Genomic DNA, 27,739 nt, shown 5'->3' with positions numbered 1-27,739 from the left:
AACTCTGCCTTTCAAGTAAATAAGTAAATCTTTAACCAGAGCTTGCACCCTGTATCTGAATGCCTGGGCTTGATTCCCACCCCCAGCTTTGGATTCCAGCTTCTTGGTACAAATACTGGGAAGCAGCAGTGATCGCTCAAATAATTGGATCTCTGCCATCCATATGGGAGACCTGGAATGAGTCTTAAGACTGGCCCAGCCCTAATTATTAGTAAGCTGGCATAGCAGGTGGTGGCTTAACCCACTGTGCCACACTGCAGGCCCTAGACGGAAATATAATTAAAAATGGCTTTCATCAGCCGGCGCCGCAGCTCACTAGGCTAATCCTCTGCCTGCGGCGCCGGCTCACCAGGTTCTAGTCCCGGTTGGGGCGCCGGATTCTGTCCCAGCTGCTCCGCTTACAGTCCAGCTCTCTGCTGTGGCCCAGGAGTGCAGTGGAGGGTCGCCCAAGGTCCTTGGGCCTTGCACTCACATGGGAGCCCTGGAGAAGTACCTGGCTTCTGGCTTCGGATCAGTGCGGTGCACCGGCTGCAGCGCGCCGGCCGCGGTGGCCATTGGAGGGTGAACCAACAGTAAAGGAAGACCTTTTTCTCTGTCTCTCTCTCACTGTCCATTCTGCCTGTTTAAAAAAAAAAAAAAGGCTTTAATCAAGCGAGTTATTTCTTTTTATCAGGGAGGAAATCCATTCCAGAAACTCTGACTTCCCTTAATGTTCCATCGGTCAGAACCAGTTCCAATTGCAAAAGAGACTGGGAAAGCAAGTATGTGGCAAAGGGAAATAAGGTTATCTCGATTTGTCCCCCAGAGTTAAATGAATATCCACAGCACAGCAGTTTAAGCTGCTTCTTGGGACGCCCTCCTCCCTTATCAGTGTACTTGGGATCAACCTAGCTTCCTGCTAATGCACCTGGGAAACAGCAAACCATGGGCTAACTACTAAGGTTCCTGCTACTCAGATGGGAAACTCAGATGGAGTTCCAGGCTCCTGGCTTTGGCCTGGTCTAGTCTCAATTGTTGTGGGCATTTGGGGAGCAAACCAGCAGACGGAAGATCTCCCTTTCTGTTGCTCTGCCTTTCAAATAAATAAATAGGGGCCAGCGCTGTGGTGTAGTGGGTAAAGCTGCTGTCTGCAGTGCCAGCATCACATATGGGTGCTGGTTCGAGTCCTGGCTGCTCCACTTCTAATCCAGCTCTCTGCTATGGCCTGGGAAAGCAGTAGAAGATGGCCCAAGGCCTTGGTTCCCTGCACCTGCATGGGAGACCGGAAGAAGCTCCTGGATCCTGGCTTCAGATCAGCGCAGCTCCAGCTGTTGCGGCCAACTGGGGAGTGAAACAGTGGATGGAAGACCTCTCTCTCTCTCTCTCTCTGCCTCTTCTTTTCTCTGTGTAACTCTGACTTTCAAATAAATAAATAAATCTTTTTTTAAAAAAATTAAAAATCTTTTTTTTTTTAAATGAGGGGGGATAGGCATTATGGCAAAGTAGATTAGACCACTACTTGGGGATACTAGCATCCCCTACTGGAGCACTTGGGATCAAGCCCCACCTCTGCCTCTGCTTCCCATTAATGTTCTTCAGAGGCAACAGTACTAAGTCCCTATCATCCATGTGAGAGACCTAGCTCCAGGCTCCAGCCTGGTGCTGCCCTGGTTACTGCAGGCATGTAGGGAGTGAGCCAGTGGATGGAAGATCTCTGTCACTCTGCTCTCCAAATAAATGTAAATAAATAAATAAATACTGCTTTAAAAAAAATAGGGTGTGGCATTTTAGAGCAGTGGGTTAAGCTAATGCCTGCAGTGCTAGTACCCCCCCTCTGAGCACCAGTTCTGCTCTCGACTGCTCTGCTTCCAATGCAGCTCCCTGCTAATGCACCTGGGAAAGCAGCAAGTACCTGAGCCCCTGCCACCTACCTGGGAGGTCGGATGGAGTTCTGGACTTCCAGCTTGGGCCTGGTCCAACCCTGGCTATCATGGCCATTTGGGGAGTGAACCAGGGGATGGAAGATCTGTCTCTCTCTCTCTCTCTCTGTCTTTCAAATATATAAAACAAATCTTAAATAAATAAAATACATTAAAAATAGGATTCTCTTAATGAGCGAGAATGGAAGAAAGTGAGGTTAGGAAGGGCAATCGAGTTTTCATTTTGGTGCCCACAAAACGGACTTCCACAGAACAGACATGAAGCCACATAAAGGAAAAAAACTTTAAAACGAGTAAATAAATATACAAAGTAATTTCAGATTCTATCAGCTGTTCAATAATAGGGTGATATGATATAATAAGGTGGTGGGCAAACAGATAAATCTGACAAAATTTAATAATTGGACAAATGAAAGAAAGATGATTCCAAGTTAATATTTATTTCTATTCATAAATAAAGCTTAAGAAAGATAATTAAGGGTTTAAGTCGAAACACTATTCCCTAACAAAGTTATAGCAGAATCTAGTCATATCTGACATCAAAGCCAATAAAGCAGAACAGGAAATGGCGTAGGCAAGCCTGTTAACACTGGAATAAGAACAAAAATCACTCCCCAGGAGCTGTTGATCTTAGTAAATTGTTGCTACTTGTATGTTCTGTTTGTTTGGGGCCAGGAAAATTAACAAAACGCTTTGTAAAACTCTGTGTCTGAATCACAAGATGTAACTACCAACAACAGTTACTGAGGGCTTTGAACAGTAACATATGTAGGGAAGATGGGAGTGGCTCAGACTGCAACACTGGGTTTCCCACTACAGAAAAGACTCAACGCAAATAGTTACAACAAAACAGAGACCTGTCCAATGAAATACAATGTTCCCCCAGTATATAGACTACACTTATGTTAGAGACACAAATAACAACTCCCTTGTCAGTCCTTGAATACAAAGTACATACATGCACAGTATGATAGAGACCCCTGTAAGTTTTACTATGGCTGCAAGCAAGCAAGCAAGCAAGTCACCCTGCTGGTTCAGGTACTCAAGAGGAAGCAAAATAAATTATCACTATTTCATATTTTTCTGGCATAAACATACCAGACTGGGTTCTATTTAAAGATATCTTTCAGTTCTATTACTCTGTGAACCCTGAGGTATCATCAGGGACCTAAAAAGAAACTCAAATACTTCCGCATGCACAACAGGGGAGTACACAGATAACAAGACCAGCAAAGCCAGTAGTTTTAGGAAGGCATCCAGGGAGACAGAGGGGCCCACAGCAGCAAACCCCTGCAGTGAATGTGCTGCTATTCTGCAGAGAGTCAGGAGGAGGGAGGTGCCTGCTCTGAAATGGCTCTTGTCCAAGGCAGATGGCGACGTGGAGTTCAGCAGTCTGCTTCCCTAGCGTTCATTCCTCCAGTTAAGGAAAGCTAAATACTATTTTCAGTATCCTTTCAAGAACCAGGAAGAGGGGTTAAAGACTAAGAAGTGACAATTTCCAAATTTGTAACTGCCCTCTCTAACCAAGTTTGAAAAGTGTGTGTAAATTGGGGTTTTGAGTCTAAAATCTTTTAAAAGAACTAAAAAAAAAATTTTATGGGAAATAAACAAGAATTTCCAGCTTGCATGCCAGGTTGACATGGGAGTCATGTATCTTTACAAAATGCATGTAGGAATATTAGCAGTGCAAATGTGCTATTTGTCTGCAATCAGAAGGCTTTACCAAGTCTGAATAAGGTAATAAACGGACATGAATTGTGAATTTTTACTGTGTCATGTTCACCTGCTGCAACATGGGGAGGACATCTTGAATAGTTTACCAATAGCACAAGGTTTCTGCTTAACGACGATTTTAAAGCCACGCTGTAGCCCTAACCATCTTAAGGCATTTCCAAAGATTAGCAATGTAGTGTACAATCTTGAAAGAGATTTTCCTGGCGGTGGGGGTGGGGAACTAGTCTGTCCACTCTAACCTGGGTCTCTTGGCCCTAAACTCTAAACAACTGACATAATGCACGACACCTTTTTTTTTTTTTCTTTCTACAAAATTCTATCAGCACAGGGGATCCGCCCTTCGGAAAACCCTGCAGTGTCAAACGATTTAGCTCCCACCCCCACCCTCAGGTTTCATCTCACTTCTTCAATTCCGCTACCAAATGTTCCAAAGCTGTTTTTTTTTTTTTTTCAACTACCCCCCCCCCTTTTTTTAAAGTCCCTAGGGTAGTGTCCATAAACCTGTGGCTTTAGGTCCAAGCGCGAGGCCTACCCTGCCCTTCTCCCAGCCTCAAATGTCCAGAGCATTGGGTACCACTTTTTCCAGTGGTACTGCTAATCCGCTGCCGGCGAGTGATGATGACACCGAGTCATCACCCAGCAAGGAGCCCAGAAGAGAAAGCTGCAAAACTCACTGACCAACGGCAGCAACAAGAAAATGAGCGGCTGAACCAACCGAACCAGGGGCCGGGGGTCTCTGCGTCCGTCACACGGCCCGGGAGACTCCCATCCCCCACCCCGAAGTCGCCAGGGCCGCCCACCGCAGACTACCGCAGAGGCGCGCGCGGCCGCGGGCCCGGGGACCCGCCCAGAGCGGGCGCGGGGCGCGGGCGCGGGCGCGGGGCGCGGGCGCGGGCGCCGATCCCGCCTCTGCGGCGGCCAGGCCGGGCCCGGAATGGCGCGCGGGACCGAGGGCGGAGCCCGCCCGCCCCCTTCCGCAGCCGCTACTTAAAGCGGCTCCGGCGCCGCCCCTGCCTCAGTGCGTTACTTACCTCGACTCTTAGCTTGTCGGGGACGGTAACCGGGGACCCGCCGTCTGCTCCTGTCTTCTTCTCCGCCTCCTAACTCGTTAGCCACCATGGTGAGTACGCGCCGCCCGGCCTCGAGCTGGGAGATGGGGAGATAAAGGACCGCGAGGCGCCGGGGGTCTCTATCTAGCGCGGGCTGGGGCCGGCGTCGAACGGTGGGAGGCAGGTGGCACGGCGTGGGCAGATGAGAACAAGGGTTTGTGGAGAATGGCGGAGCCTCAGAAAGAAGATGGTGGCCGGGTTTTTTCCCCCAGGGACTCCGGGGAGCGTGGCGGGGCGCAGGGCCGACCCCTTACGCCGTGTTTGGCGCTCTCCTTTAATCCTTAATTCTCGGGCGCGAGGCCGGTAGAACTCCCCTCCACACACACATACCACCATCCCCCACCCTGAGTCTTTTTCCTGCGCCCGCCCCTCCCCACTCAGCCCCGCGCCCGGGGCTCTCGGACGCGCGCCGTCCCTGCTGGCCCTCACTTCCTCTTGGGCGCGAAAACGCGGGGGCGGGAAGGCGCAGGAGACACAAAGCGCACGCGCGACCGTTACCTCGGCGGGAAACGGCCCCTGCAGCCTGCGCGTGCGCGCTGGGGCGCTGCGGTCCGGCTGGAGGGCGTGGCTCCCGCGACCCGGAGTTTCTGGAACTGGAATGTGGGGAGGGGAGAGGGGGAGAATTCCTGGAATGCGTTCCGCGCTGCAACTGTGTATTAGGACAATGAAGCCCCGGCAGGCTGTAGGGGGCCATCTGTCCCTCCTTGCTTCGTTAGGAATTTGTGTGGGAGCAGGTGGTGGCGGTTAGGGGGTTGCAAAGGAGCGGAAATCGGATCTTGGCTCAGATGTGGGACGCTGATAATCCCCTGCTGTACCCGGACACTTGCGGACATGCCGGACCAAGCCCAGTGCCTGCGGGCAGGGTAGGAGGCTGGACGTGGCCACCTTGGGCCTCTCTTGCAGCTGCCGGGCCACGCCCAAGTGCGCACCCGAAATTGCTCATTCATCGCCTGCCGCAGAGCCCCGCCCCAGGCTCTGCGGGCCTGGCATTTCCTCTGCTGGGCCCTGGCCACGTGCTTCCTGATCTCACAGCTGCATGGAGAGCTGGCCGCTTCCCCTATCATGGCTCCCCAAAAGGAGGAAGTCGAGACTAAGCCGTTGTAGGCCGGAAAGAGGCCTACCACACTGTGGATGGCTGAGAAATTCATTAAAAGAAATGTAGCTTTTCTCCCCAACCGAAAAGGGTAACATTTTAGGGAATTTTAAACCAAATTTTTGAAAGTTGATTCTGCAACAGTCACCCATGGCTTAAATTCTTTTTTTTTCCTCCTATCCTCACAGCGTGAGTGCATCTCCATCCACGTCGGCCAGGCTGGTGTCCAGATCGGCAATGCCTGCTGGGAGCTCTACTGCCTGGAACACGGCATCCAGCCCGATGGCCAGATGCCAAGTGACAAGACCATTGGGGGAGGAGACGACTCCTTCAACACCTTCTTCAGTGAGACGGGCGCTGGCAAGCACGTGCCCAGGGCCGTGTTTGTAGACCTGGAGCCCACGGTCATTGGTGAGTTGGCCTCCGTGGCCTCAGTGAGAGCCCCGGGTGCTGGGACAGGTCTGGGACAATTCTGTGAGGGGGGAGCCCCTGGCACCCCGGGGCCCTGCAGGCTGTCAGTGACAGGTGGCTGGTCTGTTTCCCTCTTCCAGATGAAGTTCGCACCGGCACCTACCGCCAGCTCTTCCACCCCGAGCAGCTCATCACGGGCAAGGAAGATGCTGCCAATAACTATGCCCGCGGGCACTACACCATTGGCAAGGAGATCATTGACCTCGTCCTGGACCGAATTCGCAAGCTGGTAAATACCCTATATAAAGATGTATTTAAGGTGGATCAGGGGATTGGAGTGCAAGTGTAATGGGGTAAACAGATGGCAGGATTTTCTGTGGTGCCTGCCAAAATGGGGACTGGGTTACACTACTGGTAATTGGTGTTCTAAACCAGATGGGAAATGTGTCCTGACATTAAAATGCTACCTTTTGTTTTCTTTCTCTCCAGGCTGACCAGTGCACGGGCCTGCAGGGCTTCTTGGTTTTCCACAGCTTTGGTGGGGGAACTGGTTCTGGGTTCACCTCCCTGCTGATGGAACGCCTCTCTGTCGATTACGGCAAGAAGTCCAAGCTGGAGTTCTCCATCTACCCAGCCCCCCAGGTTTCCACAGCTGTGGTGGAGCCCTACAACTCCATCCTCACCACCCACACCACCCTGGAGCACTCTGATTGTGCCTTCATGGTAGACAACGAGGCCATCTATGACATCTGTCGTAGAAACCTCGATATCGAGCGCCCCACCTACACTAACCTGAACCGCCTTATTAGCCAGATCGTGTCCTCCATCACGGCTTCCCTGCGGTTTGACGGAGCCCTGAATGTTGACCTGACAGAATTCCAGACCAACCTGGTGCCCTACCCCCGCATCCACTTCCCTCTGGCCACATACGCCCCCGTCATCTCTGCTGAGAAAGCCTACCACGAGCAGCTTTCTGTAGCAGAGATCACCAATGCCTGCTTTGAGCCGGCCAACCAGATGGTGAAATGTGACCCTCGCCACGGTAAATACATGGCTTGCTGCCTGCTGTACCGTGGCGACGTGGTTCCCAAAGATGTCAATGCTGCCATTGCTACCATCAAGACCAAGCGCAGCATCCAGTTTGTGGATTGGTGCCCCACTGGCTTCAAGGTTGGCATTAACTACCAGCCTCCCACGGTGGTGCCTGGTGGAGACCTGGCCAAGGTGCAGCGAGCTGTGTGCATGCTGAGCAACACCACAGCCATTGCTGAGGCCTGGGCTCGCCTGGACCACAAGTTTGACCTGATGTATGCCAAGCGTGCCTTTGTTCACTGGTACGTGGGGGAGGGCATGGAGGAGGGAGAGTTTTCTGAAGCTCGTGAGGACATGGCTGCCCTGGAGAAGGATTACGAGGAGGTTGGTGTGGATTCTGTTGAAGGTGAGGGTGAGGAGGAAGGAGAGGAATACTAATTTTCCATTCCTTTGAGCCCTGCAGCATGTCACTGAACTTCAGCTTCAACAGTAGCTGACAGCCATTAGACTTTCCCGGCTACATTGTCTTCACTCAACTGTGATCATGTCTGTTTTTCCATGTGTACCTGTGAAATAATTTGCATCATGTCTGAAAGTAAAGGCTTTAAGAAAAAAGCTATGTCTCCTGTGTTTTTTTTAAACTACAAGTCATGTATACCTGGAGCATGTGATGGCTATGGGCCCCCCACTACCTATCCAGGTGCTCCAGGGAAAGGGGGATACCTTGGACTGCAAAGGCAAGAGACCTGGCATGTAACTAACCAGTTCCAAAAGTTAGTCTGCTAGTCCAGGGCTTGTTTAGTTCTTGTGGTCATGACTGCATTTTAGGTATAAAGAAATCAGTACTTTTAGATAGCATGCAACTTAGTATAAGGTAGTAAAGAGGAAGAGTCATCTTTGAATTTCTGGTTCACTCCCCAAATGACTGACAACATACAGGTTGAAACAGTGTTCCACATGAATGGCAAGGGCCTGAGTAGTTGGGCTGTCTTCCACTGCCTTATGTGGAAGATTGCATTCTGCAAGAATAAGTTTCTGTTCATCCATGCTGATAGCTTGGGTTAGGATTAGAGTGCTAGGCATATGGTAAGTAGTTAAGATGTCCCTTGGTCTGCTCCCATCCCATACCCAGCTTCGCTTTTGATTGCACACTCTGGGAATCAGCAGGCAATGGCTCAAGTACTTGGGTCCTTGTGCCATCCATGTGGGAGACCCAGATGGCGTTATGGACTTCTGGCTGGGGCCTCACTCATTCCCAGGTGTTGTGGGTGCCTGGTTTAGTGAGCAGTGGATGGAAAAATCTCGAGTAGGAGGGGGCTATACAATTTTCCCAGGTTATTTCTTAGCCCATATATCATACAGATTTACAGAAAGGCATAGACATTTCAGGGAAAGCTGGTGGATAGCTTTGCAGGCCTAGGACAGCAGCACAGACCATGAAGAAGGCAGGCACCAGGATGAGATTAAGTGGCTCAGTGCGGATTCAAGGTCTGAGTGCTGAACACCCTGAGGTCTGTAAAATGATTCTGTCCTCTCTTCTGCAAAATAAGCAGGGAAGGTGGTTCAATCAGAGCCTGGGGCACAGCAGCAAAGAATGCAGAGAGCAGCTTGCACTCCAGAAAGGTCCCTGAGTGGCCTACAGTCACAGTCAAGTGTGTCATGGTGCTTCTTCAGATTTCTGAGGCACAAGGCAGGCAGGACTGAGAAGCCAGGATTTCAGGTGTTTTGGTTTGGCTTGTTTGCCTGGTGGGAACCCAGAAGCAAGCATGCACCCTCCACAAGTCTTTGCTGCTACAAACCAAATAGGAAGCTCTGGAGAAAACTAAGTTCATGGGTACCACTTCCAACTTAGGCTGTGGTGGGCATGGTGATGCAGTAGGGGAAGCTGCCATTTGAGGGGCTGGCATTGTGGTGCAAAGAGTTAAGCCTCTGCTTGCAGCACCAGCATCCCATATCAAAGTGCCAGGCTGCTCCTCTTCTAATCCAGCTCCCTGCTAACGATGGTGGCCCAAGTATTGGGCACCTGCCACCATTGTGGGAGACCCAAGTGGAGTTCCTGATTCCTGGACTAGCCCAGACAGTTGCAGCCATTTGGGGAGCGAACCAATGGATGGAAGATTCTGTCTCCCTCTCTGTCACTTTGCCTTTCAAATCTTTTTTTTTTTTTTTTTAATCACCACTTGGGGGTCCAGCACTGTGGTGTAGCTGGTAAAGCCACCGCTGCTTGCAGTGCTGGCCAGCATCCCATATGGGCACCAGTTTGAGTCCCAGCTGCTCCATTTCTAATCTAGCTCTCTACTATGGCCTGGGAAAAGCAGTAGAAGATGGCCTAAGACCTTGGGCCCCTGTACCTGCGTGGGAGACGTGGAAGAAGCCCCTGGCTTCAGCCATTGTGGCCATTTGGGAAGTGAACCAGCAGATGGAAGACCTCTCAAGACCTCTCTCTCTCTCTCTCTCTCTCTCTCTCTCTCTCTCTGCCTCTCCTCTCTGTGTGTAACTCTGACTTTCAAATAAATTTTTAAAAATCACCACTTTGGGACACTCACATCCCCTATCAGAGTACTAGTTCATGTTTCAGCACCTGGATGGAGTTCCTGGGTCCTGGCTTTGGCCTGGCTCAATGCTGGCTGTTGTGGCATTTGTGGAGGAAACCAGAGGACGGAAGATTTCTCTGTCTCTCTGTGTCACTGTGCCTTTCAAATTAATTAATTTCCAATAAATATTTCAAGCATATGGGGAGGAGAGGAATAATAGTAGAATGTTTTGCTTGATATAAACATGGAACTTTTGGATTTTGTTTGTGATTTTCAATTCTTCTTGTTACCTGTCATTGTGAAGCTTCCTCCTGAACTGAATAATATTGAGTGACATGCATAGGGAATGCGAAATTGCAGAAATGACAAATGCATGTTGTGGCTTCCAACTTGCTGTCTCGTAGATCACTCACTCCGAGGGAAGTACATGATTCATGATGAGCTGCCCTGCAGGTGCATTGGCAGGAAGCTGGATCAGAAGTGAGAGTAGAACTCAATCCCAGGCATTCCGATCTGATGGCAGGAGTCCCAAAGCAGCAGCTTGTGCCACAATACCCACCTCTGTTGGAAATATTTTAAGAAGAATTGGAGGGAAGCCTGTCATTTAGAGAAGGGAGGTTTTTCATGTTCTACTGTTCAAATCCAGTTTTCAATATTTTTGGTTGCCTTTTAAACTACCCTTAAGGGGCCGGCATTGTGGTATAGTGGGTAAACCCGCTGCCTGCAGTGCCCACATCCCATATGGGCACCGGTTCAAGTACTGGCTGCTCCACTGCCGATCTAGTTCTCTGCTATGGCCTGGAAAAGCAGTAGAAGATGGCTCAAGTCCCTGGGCCCCTGCACCTGAATGGGAGACCTGGAAGAAGCTCCTGGCTCCTGGCTCCTAGCTTCGGATCAGTGCAGCTCCGGCCATCACAGCCAAATGGGGAGTGAACCAGTGGATGGAAGACTTCTTCCTCTCTTTCTCTTCCCCCCGCCCTTTCTGCCTCTCCTTCTCTCACTGTGTAACTCTGACTTTCAAATAAATAAATAAATCTTTAAAACAAACAGACTTCTTGGGGCAGGCATTTTGTGTAATGATTTTCTTTAAGGAAGAAGGTTTATTGTTGGTCAGGGAAACCCAAAAGATTGCTTCCCTGTGCATGAGAACAGCCTGTGTAATGATTAAGATGCCATGTGGGGTGCTCACATCTCATGTCAGAATGCATGGGTTCAAGTTCTGGCTGTACTCCAGACTCCAGCTTCTTGCATATGTGCACCCTGGGAAACAGCAGGTAATGCTTTAAGTACTTGGGTCCCTGTCACTCACACAGGAGACCAGGGTGAGGTTCCTGGGTCCTGGCTTCAGTCCAGCACTGTATTGGCCCTTGTGGGCACATGAAGAATGTACAGGACTTCTGTCTCTGTCTCTCTGCCTTTCAAATAAATTAAAAGTGTTTTAAAGGGCAGATATCAAGGCTGGCACTGTGGCATAGCGGGTAAAGCTGCTGCCTCAGTGCTGGGATCCCATATGGGTGTCAGTTCGGGTCCCAGCTATTCCTCTTCTGATCCAGCTCTCTGCTATGGCCTTGGAAAGCAGCAGAAGATGGCCCAGGTCTGTCGCGTCCCTCGACCAGCAAGGAAGACACGACCCGAACTCTTCTTCAAGCAGTTTATTCAGGAACCTTGAACAAGCTTCTTCTTCCGCCTCCTTCCCTCTCCCATCCCTCTTATAGCCATCAGCACACCAATCAAAAGCAGCCAAGTGGCAAGGATTGATTGGTACAGCAATGCGGAAGCCGGAAGGGAGCTCAGACATCTCCTTATTAGGAGATGTTTGTTTCTCGCCAGTCCTTCCGGGGGAAAGGAGCCGGCGCCATCTTTAGGGCGCCGTGCAATGGCTCCCCACAGTTCCCCCTTTTTGTTTTAGAACCAGGCATCTAAGGATTACAGGAGAAGGTAGGGGTCTGTCCCCCACTGCCAGGCATCCACCTGGAACAGCATCCTTTTCGCGGGGGTGGGATCTGGGATGCCAACCCACATGCAGACAGACTTGCCTTCCAGAGAACGTAATGGCTCGTTCTCTCTGCAGTGCTTTGCCTCGCACCCTGCACCTATGCCTAGCATTCAAGGAAGGCCAGCTATGCTTGCGGTGATTGTCCAGCCTCAAGGGCATAAAAGTCTTGAGCTATCATGGCCAATTCCCGCCAATGAGCTGTCCTCATCCTGCACAAACACCACAGGCAAAATAACACAACAAGTAACAGCAACCCCGTCAAAGCTCCAAGTCCCACCCACTCCTTCAGGTTGGAGACGGCTGTGCGGATCCAGGATGACAATCCAGATGTGAAGGAGACATCCACACGTGTGGAGTTGATGGTGACCACGGCAAGGCACAGTTGCTTCAAGGTGTAGTCAAATTCTGCGGACCAATTCTGCAAGAGCATCTGAGACAACTGTTTAGAGTAATTTGCTGCCTGAGTCATGTTATCGTACTGAACAGAGGTCACACACAACCCTGAAAATTTCCACTCACATCCTAGCTGAGCAAGCTGCCAGAGAGTATCCACCTGCTCCTGTACCAAATCCACACGCTGATTAACAATCATCAAGCCTCCCTTTATATGTACATTTAAGGATGTCTGAGTATCCAAAGCAGCAGCCACGGAGGCCGTCAAATTATTCAGGGTATTAGCAGTTTGAACTGTCCCTGTGAGCGCTATAGCAGCTGTTGTAGCGCCCACAGCTGCAATGGAAATGGCGGTTATAACGGCTGCAGTAACGATCCCAATCAGCAATGTTATCATAATGAAGATCGAGGGGCTGCTTTGTGACATTGTCTGCCGCACCAGTCGCTCAGGTAACCATCGAGAATATAGAAACATGTCCACGTCCCCATATTAAAACAGGGTCAGGTCCATACCATTGAGCAGTTAGAGGGTCTTTCCACTTCACATAGACTTGTCTTTTGGTTTCAGGTTGCCAGTGACGATCAGCTGCAGTTTTCCCTTGATTATCCAGTATTAGAAAATTTAAAATGAAAAGAGCATGTGATAGCCATTTTTGTGGGGAATATGCCATGGTCCTGTATTCCCCCTTTTTTATTTTTTGTAAATAATTTTTTAATGTGGCATGTGGTGGTTCCACAATACCTTGTCCCTGGGGATTATAAGGAATCCTGGTGATGAGAGATGTGGAAGTTAGTACAGAAGTGCTTAAAAGAGTTGGAAGTATACGCTGGGCCATTATTAGTTTTTATCTGTATAGGGGTTCCTAGAACAGCAAAGGCCTGAAGGCAATGAGAGATGTTTGGCAGCCTCGCCGCATTGCGGGGTGGCAAAAACAAAACCTGAACATGTATCTAAAGAAACATGTATGTATTTTAGTTTACCAAATTCAGAAAAATGGGTAACATCCATCTGCCAAAGCTTAAGGTTTGGACATTGAGGTGATGCAAATCATGACCATGGGATGCTTCTTAGACTTTGTCAGTCCCTCTTTAAAGGATCTGGCTACTGAGCCAGAGACTGGAGCAGCTAGAAAGAAACATGTTTATAGCTGAAGTTTAGCATCATTTCACATCTTGGCACCACTTTTAATCTAAACAACCCGATTGGTTATTATCTCTGCAAGATGAGAGATATATCTTTTGACATCTCCAGGGGCCCTCTGGAGATACCAAAAGTCCAGAGAATTTAGAACTTTGATTTTCAGAAAGTCTGTTAAAGGTGCCAAGAGAACTTAGAGTATCTGGTCAAAATAGAATTCCTTAACATTTAGTCAGGGCGATTTTAACACTTTTAGACCAGATCTGATCATAATATTTAACATAACTTTTTAAGACTTAATACTTTTTATCAATCATAACTTAACAGACAGTAGTGTTAAAAAGAGACGTTACAGTTTTTGCAACAACAGATTTTAAGATTTACAATTGAGACCATTTCCAGATAATTAATAACAATAGTACACATTTTAAAAAATCCCATTGTTATAACAGAAGATCAGACTTCAACTTTAGGTTAGTGTAATTTTGGCATTAACATTTAACTTATAGAAAACTCTGTAAACAATGTTTTAAAATCGTAAACTTTTTACAACTTTTCATGACTTGCTCACACCTTCTGAAACTTTATACCTGTAGTTACTTTTCCAGTCTTGAATTATCATGTATGGACAACCTATGAGAATACATGCTGGCAAACTTAAAAGTCTCTCTTATCAAATTTAAGATGTTAAAAGTACACATAATACGTTTTCCATATTTTACTTAGCACCGATGCCTGGATAACTTAAAACACTGAGCTATTAATGAATACCACACCATTATCTGAATTAAAAGTCAAAATTACATTTCCATGCTTTTAAGTAACATAAGGATAACACCACTTGGGCAGCAACAGTCACTAGTGCATATTTACAACTTTGAAAAGATCTTCATCCTTAAGAGAAACAAGTTTAAAGCATATCAAAGACATGTAAATGTAAAACTGAGCAAGTGAACCAAAGGGCGTTTGCATTAACCCAATTTTCTGAACCAATCTGTATTGGCTTACTTGAGTTAACAACATAAAGGCTTGTATACACAGAATTTACTCTCATTTTTATAAGACTACTCTAGCTGAAAAGCAAAAACATGAATACAACATAGATCTGACATCATTTACTACATTTTAATACACTTTGTATAATTTGAATTGACTCAAACAGCTGTTACTTTAACAAATTTAGAGTCCCATCCTTTGAGAGTTCCAGGGATCCGACTGGAAGCCCCAAAGTTGAAAGACTCGGTTTAGAATTTAAACTATCAGAGAGTCAAACCATTTTAGTCAAAAATTAGTACGTTTAACCAAGGCTGTGGACTAGATCTGATCAAAGTTAGGTACTCACTCAAACATTAAAGATATAACGTAAACAGCTTCATGATGCAGTTTTTCCAATCAAGACTCATACTGGCAATAGAAAAATGCGAAACCTTCAAGACACATGAAAACTCTCATTAGATAAGTTAGCTACAGCAGCACAGAAAAGAATTGATTATCAGCGTATGAGCCCATTGCTTAAGTTTTTATTAACTGTAAAGAGAAAAACCCATCAAGTTGGAAAGGGTTATCGAATTAAGACTTTTCTCTAGGTCAAGATACCTGTGGAATTTTTCCTCTCTCTTTCTCCTGGCCTGTCGTGCCCCCCTTTTTGTTTTAAAAGATATTCTTTCAGTGTGCGGTGTGCTCGCTCAATTATGCCCTGGCCCTGAGGATTGTACGGCAATTCATGGACAAGTTGAACCTCCATTTTTTGGCAAAAGGTGGTAAAGGTTTGAGATGTATAGGCCAGGCCATTATCAGTTTTTAGCACCTGGGGTCTCCCCCAGGCGGCCCATGCATCCAGACAATGAGCAATCACCTGACGTTAGGGATGCAATTGGGCTAGAAGGTTTAATCGGTCCTGCGGTTTCCAATATCTTTAATGCGTTCACCACATATAAGGAATCTGACAACAACTGGTAATGGCTCAGCAGCTGTAATTTTTGGAAATCCTCATTTGCCGATTCAATTCCCGTACTTGCTTTATACCAGACTCTTTGTTATCGCCACACTCTTCAGACTCACTGCTGCTTTCTGAGCTACTTTCTGCACTAGTACTACTTACTGAGGAGGGGCTGCGCAACTCGGAAAGATCAGGGTACAGTTTTTTCCTAGTTCTTTTCTGACTCTCCTTCAAAGTTTTCCCTTTTTCACTGGCAGCTCTCTCGGAGCGCTCTTCCTGAAGCTCCTCCAAGGCAGCTTGACCGCTCAGAATAGCTTCACTACACTGCTCATCCTCGAGGCATGCTCGCACTAACTTCCATATTGGTCTCACTCCCCTTTTGAGATTACCCTGTTCAAATGCAAAATCCAAATCCCTGCCTAGTTTGTCCCATGAAGGGATAGTAAGGCTTCCCGAAACCCCATACCAGGGTGCAATGGTATCGCAGTTACGTAAAAACCTATGCAATGTACTAGGCTTAAGTTTCAAACCGTTTTCTCAAAGCAGCGCATTCAGCGCCAGAAAAATTGGATGGGACTGTGAATTACCCACCGTCAAATATTTTACTCTTTCCCTGGCCACGGGTCAGAGCTCCTTCTGCTTTTGTCGCAGAACTTCCTCTGCTTTAATCGCAGAGCTATCCTCCCGCTATTGTCGCAGGACTTCCCGCTCTTATCGCGGATCCCCACCTTATTTTCCTGGGGGACTTACCAGCGCTGCCCTGACTGCAGGAAGTTCTGAGTTCGCGTTCGAGATGGTTCCCCGTACGGGCCACCAGTTGTCGCGTCCCTCGACCAGCAAGGAAGACACGACCCGAACTCTTCTTCAAGCAGTTTATTCAGGAACCTTGAACAAGCTTCTTCTTCCGCCTCCTTCCCTCTCCCATCCCTCTTATAGCCATCAGCACACCAATCAAAAGCAGCCAAGTGGCAAGGATTGATTGGTACAGCAATGCGGAAGCCGGAAGGGAGCTCAGACATCTCCTTATTAGGAGATGTTTGTTTCTCGCCAGTCCTTCCGGGGGAAAGGAGCCGGCGCCATCTTTAGGGCGCCGTGCAATGGCTCCCCACACAGGTCCTTGGGCCCCAGTAACCACATAGGAGACCCAGAAGAGGCTCTCCTGGCTCTTGACTTCACATCAGCCCAGCTCCGGCTGTTGTGGCCATTTGGAGAGTGAACCGGCCGGCGCCGCGGCTCACTAGGCTAATCCTCCGCCTTGCGGCGCCGGCACACCAGGTTCTAGTCCCAGTCGGGGCACCAGATTCTGTCCCGGTTGCCCCTCTTCCAGTCCAGCTCTCTGCTGTGGCCAGGGAGTGCAGTGGAGGATGGCCCAAGTGCTTGGGCCCTGCACCCCATGGGAGACCAGGAGAAGTACCTGGCTCCTGCCATTGGATCAGCGCGGTGTGCTGGCCGCAGCGCGCTGGCCGCGGCGGCCATTGGAGGGTGAGCCAATGGCAAAAGGAAGACCTTTCTCTCTGTCTCTCTCTCTCACTATCCACTCTGCCTGTAAAAAAAAAAAAAAAAAAAAAAAAAAAAAAGAAAGAAAAGAGAGTGAACCAATGAATGGAACACTGGAACACTTCATTCTCTCTCTGTCTCTGCCTCTCTATAACTCAGCCTTTCAAATAAATAAATCTTTTTTTAAAAAAGGACAAATATCTCTCTGAACTATACTTTTTATAGCCTAAATTATTTGGTTACTGATCGGACTTACTGCTCATACTAAGTAATTCACTCCCTGTTTCCAACTGCCTTATACATCAAGGCAATGACTTATAAGTCTATTATATGTCTTGTAATTATTACATCATGGGAGACACGAGATCCCAGGAGAGGGTTGTGAGGGAGGTGTGGCTTTGACGAAAGGTGGGGGCAGCCAGAGCTGCCATCAACCCTCCTTTACAGGGTTCCTGGAGTCTGAATTATGATCCTGTGTATCTCTGCCCAGCAGCATGTACAGTGCCTGGCAATGCTTAGGGTCTACAGAATGCTCCTAGAGGGTAAGAAATGCTGAGTGTTTCCTTCTTAAGCCAGGTTCCTTAGTGTTGGTTTCAAGGTAAGCTTTAAGACCTGAGATTTTATAATATTTGCTCTTGAGGCCAGCACTGTAGTGTAGCAGGTAAAGCCACCGCCTGCAGTGCTGGCATCCTATATGGGCATCAGTTTGAGTCCCGGCTTCTCCACTTTCCATCCAGCTCTCTGCTATGGCCTGGGAAAGCAGTAGAAGATGGCCCAAGTGCTTGGGCCCCTGCACCCACATGGGAGACCCAGAAGAAGCTCCTGGCTTCAGATTGGAGAAGCTCTGGCCATTGCAGCCAAATGGGGAGTGAACCATTAGATGGAAGATCACTCTCTGTATCTCTCTGCCTTTCCTTCTCTCCCTGTGTAACTCTGACTTTCAAATAAATAAATAAATAAATCTTAAAAAAAAAAAAAAAAAAAGGAGACCTTTAAATTAAAAAAAAAAAAAAAAAATACTGTTTCCCAGCTCAGGCCTCCTTCAGCCCCTCCAGAGAAGCTGCAGCTCAGGGGAGAGCCTAGAGAGCAAAGAGACATCTCACCTATTGCTCTGTCACTGTTCAGGCCCCTGAGCCCTCTGAGTATACTCTCCATTTTGCTCTACAAATTTGCTTTTTGCCTTCTCCAGAGGGCTAGCAAGGAGAGTGATGGAATCTGGAAGGACTTGTTGGCTTTGAGATTTGTGTCCAAGCCTCAGGGGAATGAAGGGTAGGGCACCCCAGGGCCTTGACAGTGATACTCAGCTCTACCCAGGAGCTATTTAATCACAAAAGGAAATGGAAATAAGAAAGACTATGTGGCCAGTGCTGTGGCACAGCATGTTAAAGCCCCGGCCTGCAGCATCCCATAGAGGCACTGGTTTGAGTCCCAGCTGCTCCACCTCCAATCCAGCTCCCTGCTAATGTGTCTGAGAAAGCAGTAAAGATGGCCCAAGTGCTTCAGTCCTGCACCCACACAGGAGACCCGGATGAAGCTCCTGGCTCGTGGCTTCAGATCGGCTCAGCTGGGGAGTGAAGCAGCGGATGGAAGACTTCCCTTTCTCTCTCTGTCTCTACCTCTCTCTGAAACTCTGTCTTTCAAATAAATAAAAGAAAAAGCACAAGGAAAGTTTACTTAGCCAGGACAAGGACAATAAAATAATAATGATTATTAACTTCAACTACATCAACACCTTCAATCCACACTCAACCACTCACCTTTTTTGAAATTTTTTTAAGCACCAGAATGAGGAAATGCCTCGCAGCTTGGCATTCTTCACCTCCCTGAGGTCACTGTTAAAATGGGAGGCGCCTGGTTCCTCCTTTCACAGCTGGTAGATTTAATTGCAGAGCAGAAGGGAAGTGTACCAGGAGTCTGGGCTTGCCGGCCTCAGGCCCTAAATGCCGTGTGCCACAAGATCAAAGGGAACGTGGGTCATCTGGCTCTTCTGAGGATTCGGGCTGTGGTTTAGGGACTCGCTCAGTCTCAGAAGCTTAATCAGGGGAGGGGGTAGAGCATTTCATCCATGGATGCCATTTCCACCCTCGCAATCCCAACTACATCCTGGCAAATTCCTTAATGCCCTGCAGATGGCACCAATGACAAGGAGTTCTCTGTCCAGGAAAGCTGAGCTTGGAGCTGTGAACTCTGCCCTTGCCATCACCTTGGAGCCGAGCCTATAAGGATGCATAACAGGAAGTGACTGACCTGGCACCCTCAGCATTCACATGTTGTCTTTTTCTTTTTTTGTCTGTCGATTACTGAAGACAGCTAAGTCAGTCACCTGCTAGGCTACTGTGAATCAAGGGGCCAAGGGAAACCCTACAAACAGAAATTTGGTTTATTTTTTAAATATTTATTTATCTGAAAGGCAGAGCAAGAGAGTGAGTGGCTCACTCCCCAAATGGCCACAACAGCTAGGAATGGGCCAGGCTGAAGCCAGGAGCCTGGAACTCAGTCTGGATCTCCCACCTGGATGGCAGGGAGCCAAGTTCCTGAGCCATCATCAGTTGTCTCCCAGGTTGTGCATTACCCGGAAACTGTATCAGAGGTAGAACAGACTGGACTCAAGCCAGGGATGTGGGTGTCCTGAGAGGTGACTTAATCTGCTGTGCCCAATACTCACTCTCTCACAAGCAGTTTTTTTCTCTACTTTACACCCCCAATGGCAGAGAGGGAGAGATTGACTTTCCACCCACTGGTTCTTTCCCCAAATGCCCACAATGGTCAGGACTGGGTCAGGCTGAAGTCAGGAATGTGGAACTCCATTTGGCTCTGCCTCATGGGTAGTAGTGGCCAAAGTATTCTAACCATCAATTGCTGTCTCCCAGAAGCATTAGCAGAAAGGTGGATCGGAAATGGAAAAGCTGGAGGTTCCAGGTGGCACTTGAATATGGGATACAGGTGTCCCAAACAGCAACTTAGCCTGCTGCACCACAATGTCCTCCCCACCACCAAGGAGTTTTTGGACCTTAGACTCTGCCTACAAGGTGCTCCTCCTTCCTGGGTATCAAATATGACCTTGGGGTCAACATGTAGTAAGAGAGGAGCACATTGCCACATTGATCTAAACTCAATATATTTTTTTAAGATTTATTTTTATTTATTTGAAAGACGGAATTGCAGAGAGAGGTAGAGACAGAGAGAGAGGTCTTCCATCCACTGGTTCACTCCCCAAATGGCTGCAACAGCCGGAGCTGATCCGACCCAAAATCAGGAGTCAGGAGCTTCTTCCAGGTCTCCCATGTGGATTCAGGGGCCTAAGGACTTGGGCCATCTTCTGCTTTCCCAGGCCACAGCAGAGAGCTGGATTGGAAGTGGGGCAGCTGAGACTTGAATGGGTGCCCATATGGGATGCTGGCACTTCAGGCCGGGGGCTTTAACCTGCTGTGCCACAGTGCCAGCCCATCTAAACTCAATATTGATACAAAGTCAGTAATCATCTGATGATGTGAGTATAATCATATAGATCTTGATGTTATTGTGTGGCTAAAACCAGCTTCCTCCCCTCTGCCACCTGGTTCAGAAACCAAAACAAATGTCCTACCCTACCTGTTCCCACTGACCAACCCATCTCCCTGTTGACAGCCTGGGTGCTCTTGTATCCAGACACAGTTGTCCCTTCATCTATATCTTCTCCAGCCATAAGTGCCCCTAAAGCTTTGGTTAACTCTTCCTTCAGTGATAGAATGGAAACTCAGATGTCATTTCTTCAGGGCAGTTTGGTGCAATGATTAAGCTGCCCAGTGGGATGCCAAATTCCCATAAAGAAGTGCCAGGATGCAAGTCCCCACTCTGCTTCATGCTAATGCAAACACAGGGAGTTAGCAGGTAAGGCAGAAGGCTTAGGTCTCTGCCACCAACATGGGAGACCCAAATTACGTTCCACACTCCCAGCTGCAGCCTCCCAGCGATTGTGGGCATTTGGGGAGTAAATCAGCAGATAGGAGCTTGCTGTGTCCATTTTTGCTTTGGTCTCTCTGCCTCTCAAATGAATAACAAACAAACAAAACTTTAAAAAAATGTTATCTCAGGCTGGTGTTGTGCTGTAGTGGATAAATCTGCTACCTGTATTGCCAGTATCCTATAGGGGCACCAGTTCAAGTCTCAGCTGCTCCACTTCCAATCCAGCTCTCTGCTATGGCCTGGGAAAGCAGTAGAAGATGGCCCAAGTGCTTGGGCCCCTGCACCCACATGGGAGACCTGGAAGAAGCTCCTGGCTCCTGGCTTTGGATTGGTGCAGCTCTGGCCATTGCAGCCATTTGGGAAGTGAAAAAGCAGATGGAAGACCTCTCTCTCTCTCTCTCTCTTTCTGCCTATGCCTCTCAAATAAATCTTTAATAAAAAAAGGGACTATTCTCTGAAATATTTTTTTTGAGAAGTCAGAGATAGGTAGGGTTAAAAGAACACAACTTCTCTCCCCTTCTCAAAACCAATTTTTTAAATTGATGTATTTAATTAGTTTCATTTTATTTGAGAGACAGAGAGAGAGAGAGAGAGTCGCTGATTCCATCCCTCAACGCCCACAACAGTCAGGACTAGCTGGGCTGAAGCCAGGAGCTTGGCACTCAGTCTGGGTCTCCCATGTGTGTGGCAGGAGCACAGGTACCTGAGCCATCATCCTCTGCCTTCCTATGGTGCACATCAGCAGAAAACCAGATCAGAGGTGAGGAAGCTTCTTCCGGGTCTCCCACATTGGTGCAGGGGCCCAAGAACTTGGGCCATCTTCTATTGCTTTCCCAGGCCATAGCAGAGAGCTGGATTAGAAGTGGAACAGCCAGGACTCGAACTGGCGCCCATATGGGATGCTGGCACTGCAGGCGGCAGCTTTGCCCACTGTACCACAGTGCAAGCCCCATGGCCCTTATTTTTAATAACTCTTCTCCCCTACCCTGATCCCCAGCAACAACAAAAAGTTCTCAAACCTATGGAGGTCCAGCCTTCTGGCTTCCTGGCATCTCAGATAAGGGAGCAGTTTCTGAATTGCTGGCCCATTTTTTAGAAATCACTTCTGTTCCCACAAGACAGACAGAAAGGTAACAGCCTGTGTGGTATTTTTTTTTTTTAAGATTTTATTTATTTATTTGACAGGTAGAGTTACAGACAGTGAGAGAGACAGAGAGAAAGGTCTTCCTTCCATTGGTTCACTCCTCAAATGGCCGCAACAGCTGGAGCTGCGCCGATCCGAAGCCAGGAGCCAGGTGCTTCTTCCTGTCTCCTATGTGGGTGCAGGGCCCAAGCACTTGGGCCATCCTCCACTGCCCTCCTGGGCGACAGCAGAGAGCTGGATTGGAGGAGGAACAGCCGGGACTAGAACCCGGCGCCCATATGGGATGTCAGCGCTGCAGGTGGAGTATTAACCAAGTGAGCCACGGCGCCGACCCCTGCTATTGCCTCTTGAAAGAATCATTGCTACCACCATCCTCCCTATCCCCCGACCCCCTCTTTACCATCCTGCTAAAACTTGACCTTTGATGCCCTTGAGACCCTGGGTCACCTCCTGTCTACTAAGGCCTTACCACTCCCCTGCATCCTGAGGGGGCCCTTTTGAGGCAATAGCAGACTATTGAGGGAAATGGATGCCTTGGGGTCAGACTGGCTAGGTTCATATTCCAGCTCCCCTCTACTACTTGTGGGCCCTTCCACAGGATAACAAACCTCTTTAAAGTGACTCTTCCAGCAAGCGTTGTGAACACGGTGAGTCAAGCTGCCACTCTTCGTCACTGGCATCTCGCATCTAAGCACCAGGTTGAGTCATGGCTTTGCCATTTCTGGTCCAGCTTCCTGCTGATGTTTCTGGGAAGCCAGTGGATGATGGCCCAAGTGCTTGTGCCCCTGCAACCCATGTGGAAGACCTGGATAGGGTTCCTGCCTCCTGGCTTTGGTGTGGGCTGGACCAGGCTTTTGCAACCATTTGGGGAGTGAATCAGGGAATAGAACTCTCCCTTGCTCTTTCTCTGTTCTCTGTCTTTCAAATAATTTAATCAATCTTTATTAATTTATTTGAATCTTCATTGATTAAAAAAAGTCTATTTTATAGCATCCTGGTAACACTTGTTTATGAAAAGTGTGTGTTGTAATTCCCTTCATTATGTAACTTGAAGATGTTGAAACTTACAAGGTCAAGGTGATCTCTTCTCTACTAAGAACTGGTGTCTAATCCCCTGGGTAGATTCAATCCAAAAAATTGAGTGTTTATGCTGAGAACATCCCTGCTTGGAGATGGAAAGAGGGGAGTGAATTTAGAAGCCAAATACGCACACAATCTTTGAAGAGGAAAGGAGAACATAATTGAAGGTAAAGTTCAATGGTCCAAAGCATTTAACAACTCAGGGTAATGAATGCATGAGATGGCACATACATGGTTAATAATACAGTGTTCATGAACACCACAAATGGATGGCACCTTACAAATTTCAAGGAGCTACAAAGGATTGGGGAGTGGGGCCAATGTTGTGATGTAGCAGGTAAAGCTGCTGCCTGTAGCACTGGCATTCCATATGGGTGCCGGTTCAAGTCCTGGATGCTCCACTTCTGATCCAGCTCCCTGCTAATGTGCCTGGGAGAGCAGTGGAAGATAGGAAGACAGTCCAAATGTTTGGGCTGCTGCACCCATGTGAGACCTGGATGAAACTCCTGGCTCCTAGCTTTGGCCTGGCTGGGCCAGGCTATTGTGGCCATTTAGGGAATGAGCCAGCAGATGGAAGATCTCTCTCTTTTTCTATAACTTTATCTTTCAAACAAATAAATATTTTAAAAGGATACAAGTTGGAATTTTCAGTGGTGGGCACTTTTACCTCCATCCATATGGAAATTCCTGGTTGAAATCCTGCCTCTGTTGCCCAACCAGCTTCCTGCCAATGTGCACCCTGGAGGTAACAGATGATACCTCAAGTACCTGAGACCCTGCCACCTACCTAGGATTCCTGGAGTTCTGGGCTCCTGGTTTCAGCCTGGCCCAGCCCTGTTGTGAGCATTTGAAGAGTGAACAGTGAATGGAAGATATCTCTTTCTTTCTGTCACTCTGCCTTTCAAATACATAGATCATTAAAAACCAAAACCTCACTGTGAGTAGGCCAAACAGCCTGTCTAATATAGTCCAATGGCTATCATTTTGCAACCTGTGAGGGCCTGAAAGGTTTAAAGTATGTGTTTTTTTTTTTTAATCTATTTTTTTAATCTATTTATTTGATTTAAATAGATTTATTTATTTATCAGTAGCTGGAGCTGGGCCAGGCACTCTGATGGGGGATGCAGTATTTTTTTTTTTTTTTAAGATTTATTTACTTATTTGAAAGGCAGAGTTACAGGGAGAGAAAAGTCTTCCATTTGCTGGTTCACTCCCTTAATGGCCACAATGGCCAGAGCTGTGCCAATCTGAAACCAGGAGCTTCATCTGAGTCTCACATGCAGGAACAGGGGCCCAAGTACTTGGGGCATTCTCCACTGCTTTCCCAGAGGCATTAGAAGGGAGCTGGAAGGCCGGTGCCATGGCTCAATAGGCTAATCCTCCGCCTGCGGCACCAGCACACTGGGTTCTAGTCCTGGTTAGGGTGCCAGATTCTGTCCTGGTTGCCCCTCTTCCAGGCCAGCTCTCTGCTATGGCCCGGGGGGGGGGGGTGCAGTGGAGGATGGCGCGGTGCGCCAGCTGCAGCGGCCATTGGAGGGTGAACCAACGGCAAAGGAAGACCTTTCTCTCTGTCTCTGTCTCTCTCACTGTCTACTCTGCCTGTCAAAAAAAAAAAAAAAAAAAAAAAAAGGGGAGCTGGATTGGAAGTAGAGCAGCCAGACTCTAACTGGTGCCCGCATGAGATGCTGGTGTTGCAAGTGGCAGTTTTACCTGCTACACCACAGCACTGGCCCTGGGATGCAATATGTTAACTGCTAGGCCAAACTCCTGGATGTGCCTGCTACTTTATTTATTTTTAAAGATTTTGTTATTTTATTTGAAAGGCAGAGCAACAGACAGAGGGAGAGACAGAGAGAGCTTCTATCCACTGATTCACTCCCCAAATGGCCAAAATGGCTGGAGCTCAGCTGATCTGAAGCCAAGAATCAGGAGCTTCTTCTGGATCTCCCTCATGGGCGCAGGGCCCCAACACTTGGGCCATTCTCTGCTGCCTTCCCAGATGCATTAGCAGGGAGCTGAATGGGACATGGAGCAGCCAGTCTGCAGGCCACTTTACCGGCTACACCACAGCATCATCGGCCCTGGCTTTGTGTTTTAGTATCGTTGTTGCACACTGCTTCTCATAGTTTGAAGTATGTATCTGAGAATAGTTATCAAGGTCCTCTCTTGAGGAGGGAGTGTAAACTCCTCCAGGGCAGGGCCAGAGGCGTCTCCTGCCCGTGCTCTCCTTACTTTCCTTACAGCAGAGCCAAGGCCCTGGTCACTATCTTCTCTTTGTAACTGTCTCTATTCACCCTGTAAGGAGTTCTGTTCATGCCAAGCTTGGTAGTTTGGCTGTTAAGAGGAAAATCAGTCCTTCAGGTCCTTTCAGTATCCTTCTGTGGGCTCGTCCTGCGAGGTCCACACTGTTGGGATGGTGGGGTGACAGCATTCTTCAACAAGAAGCACCAGAGGCAGTCCATTTATTAACAATCAGGCACAGGCTTTTATAGGGCAGGCAAAGGGGAGTAGCTAGTTCAGGGTAGCAACACTAATTCTATAGAATAAAGCCAATACTGGTGCCTCCATGCTTCTCCAACCAGCCTACGTAGCCTTCCAGGTGGTCTTATGGGTCTGGGCCACACCTGGGAGCTGTCCAAGACCCCTCAACAGGAAGTGGTGGTGGGGAAAGTGTGCCTAGGGCCACTGCCACCTGCCAGCAGTCAGGTCATATGTGGATCTCAGTGTGCTGAACCCCCAACCAGGGTCTTTCTCAGGAGGCATGGTGTGCCATGCCCTCTTAACCTCTTGCATGGGCTAGGCAGGCAGTCTCTCCCTGTCAGGCACAGGATCACCCACATCCTTCTATCACAAAAGTGTATATGTGGTGGTGGTGGGGATACACAAATGCACAGAAATATGAGCATACATAACAGATGCAAGGTATGCTATTTTTTTTTTTTTTTTTTTTTTTTTTTTTGGACAGGCAGAGTGGACAGTGAGAGAGAGAGAGAGAGACAGAGAGAAAGGTCTTCCTTTGCTGTTGGTTCACTCTCCAATGGCCGCCGTGGCCGGCGCGCTGCGGCTGGCGCACCGCGCTGATCCGATGGCAGGAGCCAGGAGCCAGGTGCTTTTCCTGGTCTCCCATGGGGTGCAGGGCCCAAGCACCTGGGCCATCCTCCACTGCACTCCCTGGCCACAGCAGAGAGCTGGCCTGGAAGAGGGGCAACCGGGACAGAATCCGGCGCCCCGACCGGGACTAGAACCCGGTGTGCCGGCGCCGCAAGGCGGAGGATTAGCCTAGTGAGCCGCGGCGCTGGCTGGTATGCTATTTTTTGTTTCCCAAGGCTCTAGTGCAAATCACTGGGGGAAATACAAAGGGGAAAAAATACCTTGTCTTAGGGCTGGCTCTGTGGCATAGCAGATAAAGCCGCCACCTGCAGTGCTGGCATCCCATATGGGTGCTGGTTCAAGACCTAGAGGCTCCACTTCCGATCTAGCTCTCTGCTATGGTCTGGGAAAGCAGAAGAAGATGGCCCAAGTCCTTGGGCCCCTGCACCTGCATGAGAGACCCAGAAGAACTCCTGTCTCCTGGCTTTGGATCAGCCCAACTCTGGCCATTGTAGCCATTTGGGGGAATGAACCAGCAGATAGAAGATCTCTCTCTCTCTTTCTGCCTCTCTGTAACTCTGTCTTTCATATAAATAAATAAATCTTAAAAAAAAAAAAAAAAGAGAGAGAGAGAAGAAATTACAAAGGTACAGAATTCAGTTGTTAATGGTCTAGGCCACCTTCAAATAGTTAACTAGACCATCTAGGCCTTTACAATTAGGCTATTATTCTTCAGTGAGGGGCCCTTCCTTTTCCTTTCCCTGTACTGTTCTCTCTGATCTAAACAGAGTTTAGGGGGTTGTGCTGTGGCGTATTGGGTTAAGCCACCACCTGCAGCACCTGCATCCCATATGGCTGACGGTTTAAGTCCTGGCTGCTCCACTTCCCATCTAACTCCCTGCTAATGCACCTGGGAAAGCAGTGGAAGATGGACCAAGTCCTTGGACCCCTGCACCCCTGTAGTTTACCTGGAACAGACTCCTGGCTCCTGGCTTCAGGTTGGTCCAACTCTGGCCCTTGTGGCCCTTTGGGGAGTGAACCAGCAGATGGAAGACCCTCCCCACCTCTCTTTCTGCCTCTAACTTTTTCAAATAAATAAATAAATAATCTTAAAAAAAAAAAATAAGAGTTCAATTCCATGAGGCTGGAACTCCTAAACCCCACGTGTACCAAGGTCACAGGATGGTAATTTGCATGCCTTCACTTTGTGAACTTAGGAACAGGACAACTTCTCACTGCTCTCTTAGATTCCAACTGCAGCAGACTCAGGTGGTTAGATAATGTCTGACTGGGCTGCACTCACCATAGACCCTCCTGGGCATGTCCCACAAGGTTCCAGGAAATTTCTGTAGTATTTGCTCCTTGCACACGTAGGCCTTTCCACAAAAGTGACCGAGTCCCTGTCCCGGAGACACAGGCGGCACGCGGGACTCCAACACCAACACACTCAAAACGCTGCTGCAGGCCGCGGTACCTTCCAGAACTCCCTGTGTGCTCTCACATCCCGCCTGGCCGGTCCGCTCCAAGGGGGTCACTCAGAACCTGGCCGCTGCTAAGTCCCGAGAGCCGTCGCTTCTCCAGAGCAGCAGCCGTGGAGACAGAGGGAGGGAGGCGGTTGCTCGACTTTACAATGAGCTTGGTAGGCCCACAAGATCCCGCCTCCTTCTGCGGAGCCAGCCTATGAG

General features: G+C 48.5%; 1 protein-coding gene and 2 long non-coding RNA genes across 4 annotated transcripts in view; 1 reads left to right on the top strand and 2 right to left on the bottom strand.

Moving 5' to 3' along the window:
- The window catches only part of LOC103348262 (uncharacterized), a 48,011-nt gene extending 42,800 nt beyond the window's left edge, over positions 1-5,211 (bottom strand). Inside the window, exon 1 of the long non-coding RNA XR_011380041.1 lies at positions 4,685-5,211. This is a non-coding gene — a long non-coding RNA (uncharacterized lncRNA). The remainder of the gene's footprint in view (positions 1-4,684) is intronic.
- On the top strand, positions 4,680-7,913 carry TUBA1B (tubulin alpha 1b). Of its 2 annotated transcripts, none has more exons than NM_001195806.1 (4): positions 4,680-4,773; positions 6,044-6,266; positions 6,407-6,555; positions 6,756-7,913. In NM_001195806.1, exons 1-4 carry the CDS (start codon positions 4,771-4,773, stop codon positions 7,734-7,736), a joined length of 1,356 nt encoding a protein of 451 aa, NP_001182735.1. In that variant the 5' UTR covers positions 4,680-4,770; the 3' UTR covers positions 7,737-7,913. The 2 variants fall into 2 exon arrangements, with proteins under 2 accessions (NP_001182735.1, XP_069907386.1); XM_070051285.1 differs by lacking the exon at positions 4,680-4,773 and adding an exon at positions 5,311-5,946.
- A 2,177-nt stretch (positions 7,914-10,090) lies between these two features.
- On the bottom strand, positions 10,091-27,711 carry LOC138844347 (uncharacterized). Its single transcript, XR_011380043.1, has 2 exons — positions 27,358-27,711; positions 10,091-10,393 (listed from the first exon to the last, which is right to left on the bottom strand). It is a non-coding gene; the product is annotated as an uncharacterized lncRNA (long non-coding RNA).
- Positions 27,712-27,739: the final 28 nt, after the last annotated feature.

The sequence above is a fragment of the Oryctolagus cuniculus genome, chromosome 11 (genome assembly GCF_964237555.1).
Source record: "Oryctolagus cuniculus chromosome 11, mOryCun1.1, whole genome shotgun sequence".
NCBI classification, from domain to species: domain Eukaryota; kingdom Metazoa; phylum Chordata; class Mammalia; order Lagomorpha; family Leporidae; genus Oryctolagus; species Oryctolagus cuniculus.
Note: the sequence above shows the minus strand (reverse complement) of the source record. Positions and strands in the feature narration are given on the sequence as shown.

Coding starts and splice junctions, on each gene's coding strand:
- TUBA1B (NM_001195806.1), top strand. Junction 6,267..6,406: donor CCTGGAGCCCACGGTCATTG/GTGAGTTGGCCT, acceptor TCCCTCTTCCAG/ATGAAGTTCGCACCGGCACC. Junction 6,556..6,755: donor TGGACCGAATTCGCAAGCTG/GTAAATACCCTA, acceptor CTTTCTCTCCAG/GCTGACCAGTGCACGGGCCT.